Source organism: Macrobrachium nipponense, chromosome 32 (genome assembly GCF_015104395.2).
Source record: "Macrobrachium nipponense isolate FS-2020 chromosome 32, ASM1510439v2, whole genome shotgun sequence".
In the NCBI taxonomy this organism is placed as follows: Eukaryota; Metazoa; Arthropoda; class Malacostraca; order Decapoda; family Palaemonidae; genus Macrobrachium; species Macrobrachium nipponense.
Genome location: NC_061094.1, coordinates 33,698,741 through 33,714,920, shown reverse-complemented (window position 1 = coordinate 33,714,920; position 16,180 = coordinate 33,698,741). Strand labels below are relative to the sequence as shown.

At 44.6% G+C, this 16,180-nt stretch overlaps 1 protein-coding gene across 3 annotated transcripts in view; it reads right to left on the bottom strand.

Moving 5' to 3' along the window:
- LOC135207336 (protein NDUFAF4 homolog) overlaps positions 1–16,180 on the bottom strand; it is a 220,632-nt gene that overhangs the window by 115,857 nt on the left and 88,595 nt on the right. For all 3 annotated transcript variants that reach the window (XM_064239043.1, XM_064239045.1, XM_064239044.1), the window contains exon 3: positions 610–704. In XM_064239043.1, the coding sequence (XP_064095113.1) occupies positions 610–704 (95 nt within the window). The remainder of the gene's footprint in view (positions 1–609; positions 705–16,180) is intronic.

The following is a 16,180-nucleotide window of genomic DNA, read 5'->3' as shown; positions in this document are numbered from 1 at the left end:
AGGAGAGGAGGGGTGGAAAAAACTAGAAGGGTTCAGCATTGTCATTGGCAGAGTATTCCCTTCAGAAGTGAATGAATGCTTCTTATTTATCTTCCTCATCCTTCAGAGCCCCTCCCACTATGAGGGTGGCCACTCCACATATGTCTTATGGGGGGGATAAAACTATAAATAACTTCAAATCTTCCCACTACAAGGAACTTGTAAGTCTGCGACCAGAAAAAACATCAAGCTTACACACACACACACACACACACATGTGCTCCAGTCCCTCACAACATCTTTGCACTTCTCTTTTTATTTTTTATTAATGTAACAACATACGGGCATGAACAAAATAAAATAAAAGAATTAGGTTTCAATAAATCAGCCTAGCAAGTGTAGACAGTCATCCACACTAGACAGTGGCCAAAAAAAAAGTTCTTGGAGATAGCATGTGAGTGAGGGGTCATTCCCCCAACGCTGTCTCCTTAACCAAAGTTAACTTCTGTATTAACATGTTTCCACAACCAATGGCATTTTGTGCTGAGGAATACTTCCTACATAAAAGATGACAGTTTGTATTTCCATAAGAACAAATATAGCAAACCTTTGTACATATGCAAAACTTACTGTTACATCCTTAGATGTGACATAAACAGTCCGGAGTCTCTCCAAGAGCTCTTTATCTTTTCCCTTTAGATTTTCCTTAATTTCTTCTGGTAGACCTGAAACAAAATGGGGAACAGATAAGTGAAGGAATAGATAAGTGAAGGAACAGATAAGTATCAAGGGAAAAATGTTATTTTCATAAAATTAAGTTTAACATATACTTACCAAGTACTAATTACATAGCTATAAGTTCCACTTATATGGCAACTTGAATTCAAAATTTCACGGGTAACGCTTCAAACCGTTGTGTAGATGACCGACCAGTTCCACCCACTAGCAGGAGAATAGGAACAAATGTAAGCAGAAAGCTCAGTTTGTTCATGGCTTATGTCCATCAGCGGGGAGGAGGGTGTGGTCCAATTCTGTAATTACTTGGTAAGTAATAAGTGAAACAATTTTATCATGAAAAAATTTTCACATAAGTTACTTCCCAAGTAATTACACAGCTGAATCCCACATTGACAGGAGGTGGGAGACATGGCCACATACTACTCCAAAATATTAAGTTATATGATAAATTGAAATAGAAAAGTTGCTAGCACTTAATACAATGATTGTCGTTTCCTTACCAGTTCAGAGAGCTACTGGGATACTGCCTCTGGTTGGAACTCATCTTGACCTGTAGTGGTGTGGCGATATAGCCTAGTGTCATCTACTACATAAGTGGGAGCTTTACAGCAAAGGTTCATGTCTGAATGGTGTTCAAGCATGATAAGTGCCCACTCTTGTCTTGGGTGCAGCACATTAAAACAACCATATAATAATGTTACCTACACTGAGATAAAATCGTAACCCATCCACTGAGAGTGGCATGGCGGGTACTTCAAGTGCATTGCACCACTTGGCTCTGCAAAACTCAACAGCTTATTACAAGGTGAAGAAATAATAGAAATAAATCCTATGCTTCCTTCTGCCATACCATGCTAGACACTACAAATGGTCTGAACACACTTTTAACCTCCATAAAATTATTGAGAAACAAAGAACAATTACATTCCCAGTAGTTTGAATGCAGAATGGACATACAATACATAACATATACGTAAGCTAAAGGGGTAGAGGTTACTCTGACATTCTTAGCTTTATTTAGAAGGCGGCAAACTGCTCTTATAATTCTGTGTGCGCCTCAAAGTAAAAGTCCATAAATGTAATATGTTCTAGTCAGTGAGTGAAACAGATCTTGCCATATCGCTATACGTAAAGGATGGTCCTCTGATAAATCCAAATGAACAGAGACCTCCCTATTTTCCCAACAGTGTTAGAGAGTATTTGGGCACACACATAATGATCTGGTGTCAGGCTGTAGCTGGTGCAAGAAGCGCTGTAAGCCAGTTGAGCTAATATGCTCGGGACTGGTGAGGGTTTGTGGGAGATAGTGGTAGCTCATGGCTCTGTAGCTGGTGTCAGACAGTAGCTTTGGCAGATTGAAGTTGTCACCCTGTGAACTGGGAGTCAGACAAACTAGAAGTTCGAGGAGGTGTAAAGCCTTAATGCTGGGAGTCGGACTTTTAGCTGGCTCCAGATGAGTTGGAAGCCAGTAGAGCTAGGAATTCTGGATTCACTCAAGAAAGTGAAATGCAGAGGACAATTATACTTTCAATAGGATGATGCAGAATGGAAGTAAGGGACATATTGTGCCTGAAAGCTACTTAAGAGGCTAGATCTCACTAGTATGTCCTAGTCAAACCAGAGGCTACTTGGAAGGGTGTCTTCCCAGTAAGGAAATCTAGAAAATGAACTCGGGGGAACATGAAAGGGGCATGGACATACATCCAAGTTCCAGGAGACCTGATCTCTTCATCACTTGGATGCTGGCTCCTACTGCTGCATGGGAACACCCTCACTCTTTGGGAGGAGGTTTGGATGTTGACTTCCTGATATCCCTGGAGGGGAATTGGATGCTCGCTCTTGGTCTGGATTGTCAACTTTGTCCACCACCTCAAAAAGGCAACTGTTGTAAAAAGGGAAGAGGCTTTAGCATCGAGTTGAAACCTCCCTAGAACATTTCAAAGGTTGCACCAACAAGTCCTGAGTTGACTTTCTTTGCAACTCAGAAGCGATACCAATTGCTACCACTTGTGGAAAAAGGAAATCACAAACTATGGGGAAAACAAAAGCACTGACTTCTGCCCTGAAGTTACACCTTTAGAGGTAAAGGAACACCACAGTTCACATTTCTTATGTATCCCTATAATAAAAATGTGGATGCCAACTCCCAGGAGCCATCCCTAACTGCTAAGTCAATACATGAAAGAACACCAAACAAATCCACAGAAAGATCAGCAGGCACAGACAGATGACCTTGGATCTTCTTGGCCAGAGTGCTCACTGGCCAATCTAAAAATCTGATCACTTCAAACACCTTGAAGAGATTGGTTAGAAAGTGATCCCAATTGGCCAACAAAAATATAACTTTAGCAACCAAGAAAGCAGACCTGCGTGAAGGCTCATTAAGTCTTGAAAAGTCACCTTGGGTGTAGGCAAATGCACCCAGAAAGAGGGAGGTTCTCCAGTGGTGTAATATGAGTGTCCTCTCTTCAATACAAACGAAGGAGGGAAACAGAGGGCACCCTTCCCTTCCACAGCAATTCCATGTAGATACCTTTCCAACGGCACGGTGGGACTTTGTAAAAGGTGTGCCTGAGGGTTCAATTAACCATGGACAAATCCCACCAAATCTCTTGGGCCTCTAGTATGGCTTCTCCCCGGTTTAGGGGAGTTTGCCAGGGACCTTTGCCTACTGAATCAGAGGGATGAGTAGCCAGCTCCTCCACTAAACTTCCATGAAGACACCTTTCCAATGGCTCTGTCATTACCTGGGGAAATGCAACAGGTTTGACTGAGGGGGGTAATTACCCTGGGTAATTCCTATCAGCCTCCCTTGCACGTTTAGTATGACTTCTCCCAGGTTCAGAGGAGTATGTAGTGACTTAGGTCTAGGAGACCCAGCAGGCTGGATAATCACCTCCTCCACTACACACCACTCACCTGGAAGGTTAATTTTTTTTTAACCCAGATGCTACACCGCCAATGGTATGGGAAAGACAACCACAGAAGCAAAAGGATAAAATTATAGGGCTAGCAGTAGGACAGACAAAAGGGTATGTGCTGACTGTTCACTTTGTTTGGTTTATGTACATTTCCAAAACAAGGTACTTCTTATATTTTATAAATTCTTTTAGTGTTTCTCATCAGCATCATATTTCCTTCAGAAAATTAGTCTTTAGTTGCTTTCCTCTTGTATGACCTTCATTATAGTCAGTATTTGATGTTGACCATAGGTGCCCAGGATGCTTTTGGGCACTTACGGACACTCTTGGGCGCTTGAGGATGGTCCTGAGCAACCATGGTCACTCTATGGAGGAGTAATTTAGTTTATATGTTTGACAACATCTACAAAGGTTGTGTGAGAGAGAGAGAGAGAGAGAGAGAGATTGTGGAAGGAATGAATGGGAGTGGTTAGATGGCGGTCGGAAAGCATGTCTGTTGTGGCGTCTGTAGGTAGTCAATGGAAGTCTGTTACGAGAGTTGTAAAACAGTGAGGCGTCTGGTCAAGTCAGTGTTGGTTTTGGCAGCAGTTTTCCTTGGTTTGTGTCGTTGTTTGGTGTTATTTGATAGATTTTGGGGTTGTGAAGTTGTTGTGCGTGTGTCTGTCTGGTTGTGGTGAGGTTAAGAAGGTTGGTGGTGCATTTTCGGTGTCTGTTAGTGGTGGTTGGGGCAGGGTTGGTTTTGGCGGGTTGTTGTACTGCTGTAAGTGTGTGGTTGTGTCGTGTTTTTTCAGGCGGTGGTGTTCATCTGCATTTAGTCGTTGGGTTATTGAGTTTTTGTGGGTTGGGTGTGGGTCCCGGGTGGTTGATTTGTGTTTGGTTGTCGGCGGTGGTTGTGTGGCTACCCTATAGCCTATATCCAGTGGACGACAGCACAGCCTAGTCCTAGGTATCAGAAGCCAGCGGTGAGTACCTGTTTGTGTTTTTTGTTCGGTATGTAGGTATTGGGGCAATTGTCCTGCTGTGTTTTTTAGTGTTAAGTGGAAAGTGTGATTGAGGGTGGGTTTGATAGCCAGACAGGTTAAGTTTATGTGGGGAGGTTTACTTGTTTTTGTGATCCCGCCACATTATTTTTTGGCGCCCACGGGACAGGGACTGTTGGTGTGGCAGCTGCAGGACAATTGGTCTAGGCTAGTGTGTATGAGTGGTGAGAAAGTTTGAGATGGAAGGATTTGAGTGAGGTGGAGAGGCTGAAGGAGGAGTTGAGGTTTGGAGAGGGAAGTAAGAGGACAATTAGAAGTGGATAATGAGAGGTTGAGGGTAGAGTGTAGGAGCTGAAGAGCGAGTTAGAGGAAATGAGAGGAATGCTAAGGAGTGCAAAAGTGAAAGAAAGAAGAAGTGAAAGGAGCAGAAGAAAGAATGGTTGAGAAAACAATGATGAAAAATTCTTAGGGATGATGAATGCAGTGCAGGAGATGATGAAGGGTTCATGGGAGAGGGAGCTGTAGGGGGTAGGCCTACTAGGTCTTGTGATAGGTCAGAAGTGGTAAAGACAGTGGAAGAGCGAGGGGATGAAACTACGAGTGACGAAGGTGACTTGTTTGTGATAGGTAAAGGAAAGAAGGGAAAGAGACAGGATAAGGATAAACCTGAGGACAAGAATAAGAAGGGGGCTGAGGAAAAGAAGACGATTAAGGGAAAGAAGGTTAGGAAGGATGACGGACAGGATGAGACTAGACTGAATACATTGGGAAAGGGCTGAGAGTGATTTGGATAGCGGTGAGTGGAAACAGGTGGGTAGAAAGAAGGGTAAGAAGAGCGTAATGAGGAGCATGGATGTTAGTATGGAAGTTGATTCCCTATATTCGGACGAGGTTAAGAGGGATCAGAATGGTAGTAGCGAAAGTGAGAGTGAGCGGGAATTACGAAAGGCTGTATATATGAGAGAGATACCTAGATGTGCACAATACGAGGAAATATGGTAGTAGGGACATAGGGGATTTTTTTAAGGAATATGAGAGGTATTGTGAGGCAAAGTATGGGGATAATAAAGAGAGTCTGGGCAAGAGAGTTGGTGGCTTTTTGACGGGATTTTTGTTGAATATGTATAGGGGTAATGATGAGTGTAGGGAATGTGCCGTATGAGAGTGTGAAAGCCAGGATTGTGGAACAGGCGAAGAGGATAAGGAGTAGTAGATATAGGAGAAAACATGGTTTTTGATGAGGCAAGAATGAATGTTGGTGAGTCGTTGTCGATGTATGTGTGCAGGTTGGAAACATTGGCCAGGAAAAAGTTTGGGGACGAAGGGATAAATGAGTGTAAAGAGTTAGTGAGGAAGTTGTTGGCGACTGTGCCTGAGAGTGTGTATGAGTTTGTAAATCTGAAACGTAAGGAGAAAATGCGATGGACGAATGAAAGGTTGTCGTGGAACGACATTTTGGAAATAGTAGAGGATTATGAGTTGGATAGGTGTATGAAAGAGAGTAGAAGTGTTAGTATTAGGACTGAAGTGGCTGATGTTTATACCAGTTTAGTTTAAGAGCTATAGGGAGGCAGTTTTGGAAGGGCCAAGGCGAATGGCAGAGCGAATGGTTGATAGGAGCGTTAGAGCCAGTAAACGTAAGTATGGTTAGCCCTAAGAGAGATCGGAGTGCAAGCGTTGGAAGATTAGGGTCGGTTTTAGTCGTGAACGAGAGCAGCAATGTTACAGATGTGGAAGCTAGGGCACAGGAAGAATGAATGTCGGTGGGCGTTGGGAGCTTGCTTCGGGTGTGGGCAAACAGGGCATTTGGTGAGCGAGTAAGAAAGATAGGGATGTTAAGTGTTACAGGTGTGGGCAAGTAGGGCATATAGCAAGTGGATGTCGAGGGTACTCGTGTGACTGAGGTTTGCGGTAATTGCGGGAAGAATGGGCATTATGCTAGGATGTGTAAGGAACAGCGGGCAAATGTGTTGAATGTGGAATGGAAGGGTCATGTGGCGAGTGTGTGTAGGCGAAAGAGGATGAGTCAGGTTGGGAGTTCGGGAAACTAGGTACAAAGGGGATTCAGTTGGGTGGGTCCTCTGGTGTGCGGTCAGTAAGAGTGGATGCATGTGCGTGAAGGATTGTTGCATGAAAAAAGGTTTGGAGGAAGAGCTCATGAATGTATGAGTGTAAAAGTGAGGTGCAAAGGGGTGTGTTTGGTTGCTTTGATTGATACTGGGTGCAGTGTCAGTGTTCTTTTTAAGAATGGATGTGACAAGTTGCTGATGAGTGTGAAATTAGGAAATGTAAAGGGGAGGTACGAGGAATAGAAATTTGGGTATGCCTGTGGTGGGAATGTTGCGTGAAAATGTAGAAATCGAAGGGGTAGTGATGGATGAAGGTGACTTTTGTGTGATCGAGGAAGGAGTGATAAGTATGATCTGTTGTTAGGATATAGGTTCCTGAAGAAGTGTGGGATGGTGGTCCATCCGAGCAGGAATATGATGAGTTGCATAGGAAGGGGAGGAATGTACATGGGAGAGTTGTACTTGGATGGGGATGGAGGAGTAGCAGTAAAATATGGAAGGGAGTGCGTTGGTTTGCGAAAGAGAGTGTAAAAGTGCCGCGAGAAGTTGGAGAAGTTGTTAGTGTGAAAGTTGCGTGGCCCGATAGTCTTGGGATTGTCAAAGGTGACAAGTGTGCATATTGTGGTTAGGGTGTGGATGCGAACAAGTTGGTAAGAGCGAGTGTGCATGTGTACGACGGGATTTTGGATATGGAGAATCCTCGGGTTTTTTGTGGCCTCATTGCCGAGTGTTAGGAAAAAGCGAGTGCGGGGTATACGTGGAAGGTGATTGTGTGGGGTTGTTGTATACGTTGGTGGATGTGGACGACGAAAGATATGTTAGGGGTGCGGCAGGTGATGACAGGTAGCATGAAAGAAAGTGATGAGTGGAAGTATGATGAGTTGAGAGAAGAATTGGGGTGGATGAAAATGTTGGTGATGACGAGAGGGAGCGGTTGATGCAGATGTTGTGGGATAGGCGGGGTGCGTTGAGTCGGGGTGATGAGGATTTCAGGGGATCTAAGCTCCCAGAGTTCAAAGATAGTTTGAATGACGATACCCCCATATATCAGCGTCCCCGACACTTTTCTGCGCCTATTGCCCGAGAGATTGAGGAACAGTGTGAGGAACTTGAGAGAGTGGGAGTGATCGAGAGGAGCGAGAGTGCTTGGAATAGTCCCATAGTCCAGTACGCAAGACAGATGGGAGTTTGAGGATGTGTGGATGGACAGGAAGGTGAATGAAGTGACTGTGAAGGAGCGATTCCCGTGAATGTGTGTGTCTGATTGTGTGTATAAGATGCATGGATGAGAGTGTTCACAAAATTGGATTTGGTAAGGGGCTATTACCAGATGCCTCTTGAGGAAGGGAGCAGGCATGTTACGGCTTTTTCGAGTGGTAGCTGCCACTATCAATTCAAGAGGTTAAGCTTTGGATTGGCTAATGCGCCTGCTGCCTTCCAGAGGGCGATGAATGTAGTTTTTGGCTGGTTTTGATAGAAGGAAGGTGACTGTGTTTATAGATGACGTTTTGATTGCAAGTGAGACTGTTGAGGAGAATGTGGAACTGCTTGAGAAGGTGTTAGAAACGGTTGGAAGAGGTTGGAGTGAAAGTGAAGCTGGAGAAGTGTACGTGGTTGGCTGGGGAAGTGGAATTCTTGGTCATAAGGTGAGTGCGAGTGGTGTAATGGAAGAGTGAAAAGTTTGTGGAAAAAGTAAAGGAGTTTCCACGTCCCCGGACGTGCGGGAGTTAAAGGGTTTTTTGGGTTTGATTGAGTTCGGGAGGAAGTTCGTTAGGGATTGTTCGGGTATAGGGAAGCCGTGACTGAATGGACGGGAAGAAAAATTGTACTAAGCTAGGTGGGATGAGCGAATGGTGGGAGCATTTGAGAGATTGAAGAGGAGGCTGCTAGGGACGTCACCTTGGCTTTTCCGGACTACAGTGAGGATGCCAGTAAGCTTGAGTTGTATGCTGATGCTAGTAAGTTTAGTATGGGAGGATGCTTGGTGCAGATGCAAGAGGTGAATGGGGGAGGGACAATTGAGAGTGATTGCGTATGTGAGTAAAGCTTTTAATAAAGCAGAGCTTAAGTATTCGGTGGTTGAGAAGGAGCTTGCGGCAATAGGTTTTGTGTGAAAGCGTTGAAAGTGTTTTTGTATGGGGTAAAATTTGTCATAAGGACAGATCATCGGCCGTTAGTTTATATGATCAAGAAGGAAAGTGTGAATGCTAGGATTGCGAGGACAATTGAGGATTTTGAGTGAGTTTGATTTTAGCTTAGAATATGTGCCGGGGAGTAAAAATGTGATTGCTGATACGATTTCTAGGATGCATGGTAAGGACAGTGTGTTGTGAAAAGTGACTGGGATCCGAATATGGTACCTGAGGGGTTGGTTGTAAAAGAGAGGTTTGAAGGGAATGACAGAATGTGAATGTTTGTTTTCAGCATTGAAAAACTTGGAAGGTAAGGGTCTGGTTGAAGAGGTACCCGGTAGTGTGAATGAGTTGCGAGCTGAAGTTGATGAGTGATGTGCAGAAGGAAGTGGCATGTGCGGAGGAACAAGGTGGGCAGGGAGAAGTGTTGTATGAATTGTTGTCAGCAGTAGCTGAGTTGTTTGGAATAAAAGTGTTGTTGTATTTTGGATGGGACAGACCGGTTGAATATCGAGGAAGGGTGAGTACTGGTAATGAACGTGGGGTTTTGATGATTCAGTGCGGGGAACGTGGTTGTAATTGGTTGGTTACAAAAAGGGACTGTGAAGGGGATCTGAGTCATTGAATTGGAAATGGGATGTTAGCTGAGGATGAATGTGATGAGGAGGATTGTGATGTGGATAACCAGTGAACGTGGTAGTGAATGTTGTGTTATGCCATGGGACTCGAGGGAAAAATGGTGACGTTTTGTCCAAGTAAATGATAGTGAGTATTGTAGTTTGGTTGACACAGGGGCACAAGTTTCCTTGGTGATGGGGTCAGTGGTGAGTGAACTTGAGAGATGTGATTGGGAAGTGAAAAGGCAGTCTACAAGTGTGAGAATACATGGGGTTAGGACAAGGAAGTGTTTTAGTATGGGAAGAGGTACGGTTAAAGGTTAGGTTGGGAGATCTTGAGGTAATGCATAACTTTATAGTTATAGGAGAAAATGATATGCCATCTTGTTTTTTTATTAGGGATAGATTTTTTGAGGATCCACGATATAGACGTAGATGTAGGAAATGGAATTCTTAGAAAGGGGGGCAGGCAAGTAGCTAGATTCAGATGGTAATGTGTTTGTAGCAAACTTTGTGGGTATGATTGATATTGCTAGGAGTGAGAATGATCTGTTGAGTGAGGAAGAGATTGAGGAAATGCAAATAAGTGCCTGGAGATAAGTGTGTTGCGACAATGTGTTTTGGGAGGAGTGCGTGTGGAAGACTGGCCATGTGAGTTGGATGTATATAAGAGGGTTGCTAAACGTTTTGTGGTGTGCAAAAACATAGTGTACTTTTTGCATCAGGAAGGGGTGTATGACAAGGAAAGTGTATGTGCAAGTGTTTTTGTTGAGTCAGCTGTGAGTATGTGTTGTTGGTGCATGATCGGTTTGGGCATATGGGAAAAAAATAAGTTGTGGGAATGCCATGAGAGAGAGATTGTATGCTCCTGGGTTGAGTAAGATTTGTGTGGATGTGGCTGTCACGTGTGAAGACTGTCAGAGGGGAAAGTATCAGAGTGTGCATGCAAGTCCACCTGTGTTGCGATTGCAGATGAAAGAGCCGTTTGAAATGCTTGTGATTGATTGTGTTTCTTTGCCAGGACTGCGAGAGGACACGTGGGATGATTGTGTGGTATCACATGAGTAAATTTGCTTTATGTGGTTCCCATCAAAGATAAGAGGAGTGAAACTGTTGCACGAATGGTGGGTCAAGTGATGTTACCCATGTGTGTGTGTAAGCCGGCAAAAATGTTGAGTGATAATGGACCTGAGTTTGTGGGATGGGAATTGAAGAAATGTTGAAGGAATGGGGTATTGTGCATGTGTATTCTACTCCGTATATGACAGTGCGAATGGGTTGGCTGAAAGGACTGTTAGGACGATGACTGAGATTTTGCGAATGATGAGTAAGAGCGACAAGGATTGGGATATGTATGTAGGACGTGCAGTTTGGGTATATAATGCCACACTACAGAAGAGTATAGGTATGTCTCCTTGTAAATATGTGTTGAATTTTGAAAGGATTGTCAGACCGCAGTTGGGTCTGTCAGAAGGTGATCGGGATTTGTGGAAGAAAGCGAGTGAAAGGTTTGAGAGTTTTTAAGATTGGGGATAAGGTGTTGAAAGAGGTGGTTGAGATGGGAAGAATGAATGTGAATAAAGTAAGGGAGAAATTTGAAGGGCCTTTTGAGATTTTGGAAGTGGGACCGAGTGGATTGAGTTATGTTTTGGGGAAATTGCGAGTAGGTGGGGGACTGGATGAGGTTAGGGCACACCATAACCAGCTCCGTAGTGGAGGGAAGTACCACACTATGTTCGGGAGAATGCGATGAGTGAGTGGTTGAGGGTGAATAAGTATGAGCCGACTGTTGGTGAACAAATTGGTCTGGGAGATCGACAGTTGGTGTTGTTGAGTATGGAAGAAAACAGAAGAGTGTGGAGAGAGGAAGTTGGAAGGGAAAAGCGTGAACGGCATGGTAAAGTTGGGGTGGTGGTAGGGCGCAAACGGTTGATAAAGCGTGTGCTACGGATGGACTTTGGGGGAATGAATGATACTTGTGGTGTATGTGGGTTTGAGTTGACAGGGACAAGTAAGACTTCAGTGAGAAGGAAACTGAATAGTGAGGAGGTGGTTGATAGGATGGATAAGTCTTTGCAGGAGTTTTGACAGAAGTATGGATGAACTGAGTGGTTTGGTGGCCAAAATAGGGAGATGTTGGAACCAGAGTTGGAAGACATCGGTGAAGTAGTGAATGGAATTTGGGAGGATGGTAGTGAGGGAGATAATGGGAGTTTGAACAGAAAGTGGTTTGGAAGAAGTGAATGGCAATGTAACTGAAGAGTGTATGATGGTCCTCAAACAAGATCCAGGGGACCTGCATCTGAGCATCCTTGGGTGTTGCGAAAGGCAATTTAGTGTGGATGTTGTGAGTGTAAGGAGATGTTGTCAAATGTAATGGGGGAGGTAATATGGAGGAGTAATTTTAGTTTATATTTGACAACATCTACAAAGGTTGTGTGAGAGAGAGAGAGAGAGAGAGAGAGAGATTGGTGGAAGAATGAATGGGAGTGGTTAGATGGCGGTCGGAAGCATGTCTGTTGTGGCGTCTGTAGGTAGTCAATGGAAGTCTGTTACGAGAGTTGTAAACAGTGAGGCGTCTGGTCAAGTCAGTGTTGGTTTTGGCAGCAGTTTTCCTTGGTGTGTCGTTGTTTGGGTGTTATTTGATAGATTTTGGGGTTGTGAAGTTGTTGTGCGTGTGTCTGTCTGGTTGTGGTGAGGTTAAGAAGGTTGGTGGTGCATTTTCGGTGTCTGTTAGTGGTGGTTGGGGCAGGGTTGGTTTTGGCGGGTTGTTGTAACTGCTGTAGTCGTGTGGTTGTCGTGTTTTTCAGGCGGTTGGTGTTCATCTGCATTTAGTCGTTGGGTTATTGAGTTTTTGTGGGGTTGTGGGTCCCGGGTGGTTGATTTGTGTTTGGTTTGTCGGCGGTGGTTGTTGTGTTGGCTACCCTATAGCCTATATCCAGTGGACGACAGCACAGCCTAGTCCTAGTATCAGAAGCCAGCGGTGAGTACCTGTTTGTGTTTTTTGTTCGGTATGTAGGTATTGGGGCAATTGCCTCCGCTGGTTTTTAGTGTTTAAGTGGAAAGTGTGATTGAGGGTGGGTTTGATAGCCAGACAGGTTAAGTTTATGTGGGGAGGTTACTTGTTTTTTGTGATCCCGCCACATTATTTTTTGGCGCCCGGACAGGGACTGTTGGTGTGGCAGCTGCAGGACAATTGGTCTAGGCTAGTGTGTATGAGTGTGAGAAAGTTTGAGATGGAAGGATTGATGAGGTGGAGAGGCTGAAGGAGGAGTTGATGGTTGGAGAGGGAAGTAAGAGGACAATTAGAAGTGGATAATGAGAGGTTGAGGGTAGAGTTGTTGAGGAGCTGAAGAGCGAGTTAGAGGAAATGAGAGGAATGCTAAGGAGTGCAAAAGTGGAAATGAAAGAAGAAGTGAAAGGAGCGAAGAAAAGAATGGTTGAGAAAATGGATGAAAAATTCTTAGGGATGATGAATGCAGTGCAGGAGATGATGAAGGGGTTCATGGGAGAGGGAGCTGTAGGGGGTAGGCCTACTAGGTCTTGTGATAGGTCAGAAGTGGTAAAGACAGTGGAAGAGCGAGGGATGAAACTACGAGTGACGAAGGTGACTTGTTTGTGATAGGTAAAGGAAAAGAAGGGAAAGAGACAGGATAAGGATAAACCTGAGGACAAGAATAAGAAGGGGCTGAGGAAAAGAAGACGATTAAGGGAAAGAGGTTAGGAAGGATGACGGACAGGATGAGACTAGGACTGAATACATTGGGGAAAGGGCTCGAGAGTGATTTGGATAGCGGTGAGTGGAAACAGGTGGGTAGGAAAGAAGGGTAAGAAGAGCGTAATGAGGAGCATGGATGTTAGTATGGAAGTTGATTCCCTATATTCGTACGAGGTTAAGAGGGATCAGAATGGTAGTAGCGAAAGTGAGAGTGAGCGTGAAGTACGAAAGGCTGTATATATGAGAGAGATACCTAGATGTGCACAATACGAGGAATATGGTAGTAGGGACATAGGGGATTTTTTTAAGGAATATGAGAGGTATTGTGAGGCAAAGTATGGGGATAATAAGAGAGTCTGGGCAAGAGAGTTGGGTGGCTTTTTGACGGGATTTTTTGTTGAATGATGTATGGGGTAATGATGAGTGTAGGGAATGTGCCGTATGAGAGTGTGAAAGCCAGGATTGTGGAACAGGCGAAGAGGAGTAAGGAGTAGTGTTAGATATAGGAGAAAACATGGTTTTTGATGAGGCAAGAATGTTGAATGTTGGTGAGTCGGTTGTCGATGTATGTGTGCAGGTTGGAAACATTGGCCAGGAAAAAGTTTGGGGACGAAGGGATAAATGAGTGTAAAGAGTTAGTGAGGAAGTTGTTGGCGACTGTGCCTGAGAGTGTGTATGAGTTTGTAAATCTGAAACGTAAGGAGAAAAAAAAATGCGATGGACGAATGAAAGGTTGTCGTGGAACGACATTTTGGAAATAGTAGAGGTTATGAGTTGGATAGGTGTATGAAAAGAGAGTAGAAGTGTTAGTATTAGGACTGAAGTGGCTGATGTTATACCAGAGTTTAAGAGCTATAGGGAGGCAGTTTTGGAAGGGCCAAGGCGAATGGCAGAGCGAATGGTTGATAGGAGCGTTAGAGCCAGTAACGTAAGTATGGTTAGCCCTAAGAGAGATCGGAGTGCAAGCGTTGGAAGATTAGGGTCGGTTAGTCGTGAACGAGAGCAGCAATGTTACAGATGTGGAAGCTAGGCACAGGAAGAATGAATGTCGTGGGCGTTGGGAGCTTGCTTCGGGTGTGGGCAAACAGGGCATTTGGTGAGCGAGTGTAAGAAAGATAGGATGTTAAGTGTTACAGGTGTGGGCAAGTAGGGCATATAGCAAGTGGATGTCGAGGTACTCGTGTGACTGAGGTTTGCGGTAATTGCGGGAAGAATGGGCATTATGCTAGGATGTGTAAGGAACAGCGGCAAAATGTGTTGAATGTGGAATGGAGTCATGTGGCGAGTGTGTGTAGGCGAAAGAGGATGAGTCAGGTTGGGAGTTCGGGAAACTAGGTACAAAGGGGATTCAGTTGGGTGGGTCCTCTGGTGTGCGGTCAGTAAGAGTGATGCATGTGCGTGAAGGATTGTTGCATGAAAAAGGGTTTGGAGGAAGAGCTCATGATGTATGAGTGTAAAAGTGAGGTGCAAAGGGGTGTGTTTGGTTGCTTTGATTGATACTGGGTGCAGTGTCAGTGTTCTTTTTAAGAATGGATGTGACAAGTTGCTGAGTGAGTGTGAAATTAGGAAATGTAAAGGGGAGGTACGAGGAATAGGAAATTTGGGTATGCCTGTGGTGGGAATGTTGCGTGAAAATGTAGAAATCGAAAGGGGTAGTGATGGATGAAGGTGACTTTTGTGTGATCGAGGGAAGGATAGTGATAAGTAGATATGTTGTTAGGATACAGGTTCCTGAAGAAGTGTGGGATGGTGGTCCATCCGAGCAGGATATGATTGAGTTGCATAGGAAGGGGAATGTACATGGAGAGTTGTACTTGGATGGGGATGGAGGATAAGCAGTAAAATATGGAAGGTAGTGCCGTTGGTTGCGAAAAGAGAGTGTAAAAGTGCCGCGAGAAGTTGGAGAAGTTGTTAGTGTGAAAGTTGCGTGGCCCGATAGTCTTGGGATTGTCAAAGGTGACAAGTGTGCATATGTGGTTGAGGGTGTGGATGCGAACAAGTTGGTAAGAGCGAGTGTGCATGTGTACGACGGGATTTTGGATATGGAGAATCCTCGGGTTTTTGTGGCCTCATTGCCGAGTGTTAGGAAAAAGCGAGTGCGGGGTATACGTGAAGGTGATTGTGTGGGGTTGTTGTATACGTTGGTGGATGTGGACGACGAAAGATATGTTAGGGTGCGGCAGGTGATGACAGGTAGCATGAAAGCAAAGTGATGAGTGGAAGTATGATGAGTTGAGAGAAAGAATTGGGGTGGATGAAAATGTTGGTGATGACGAGAGGGAGCGGTTGATGCAGATGTTGTGGGATAGGCGGGGTGCGTTGAGTCTGGGTGATGAGGATTTCAGGGGAAGCTAAGCTCCCAGAGTTCAAGATAGTTTTGAATGACGATACCCCCATATATCAGCGTCCCCGACACTTTTCTGCGCCTATTGCCCGAGAGATTGAGGAACAGTGTGAGGAACTTGAGAGAGTGGGAGTGATCGAGAGGAGCGAGAGTGCTTGGAATAGTCCCATAGTCCCAGTACGCAAGACAGATGGGAGTTTGAGGATGTGTGATGGATTACAGGAAGGTTGAATGAAGTGACTGTGAAGGAGCGATTCCCGATGAATGTGGTGTCTGATTGTGTGTATAAGATGCATGGGATGAGAGTGTTCACAAAATTGGATTTTGGTAAGGGCTATTACCAGATGCCTCTTGAGGAAGGGAGCAGGCATGTTACGGCTTTTTCGAGTGGTAGCTGCCACTATCAATTCAAGAGGTTAAGCTTTGGATTGGCTAATGCGCCTGCTGCCTTCCAGAGGGCGATGAATGTAGTTTTGGCTGGTTTTGATAGAAGGAAGGTGACTGTGTTTATAGATGACGTTTTGATTGCAAGTGAGACTGTTGAGGAGAATGTGGAACTGCTTGAGAAGGTGTTAGAACGGTTGGAAGAGGTTGGAGTGAAAGTGAAGCTGGAGAAGTGTACGTGGTTGGCTGGGGAAGTGGAATTTCTTGGTCATAAGGTGAGTGCGAGTGGTGTAAGGAA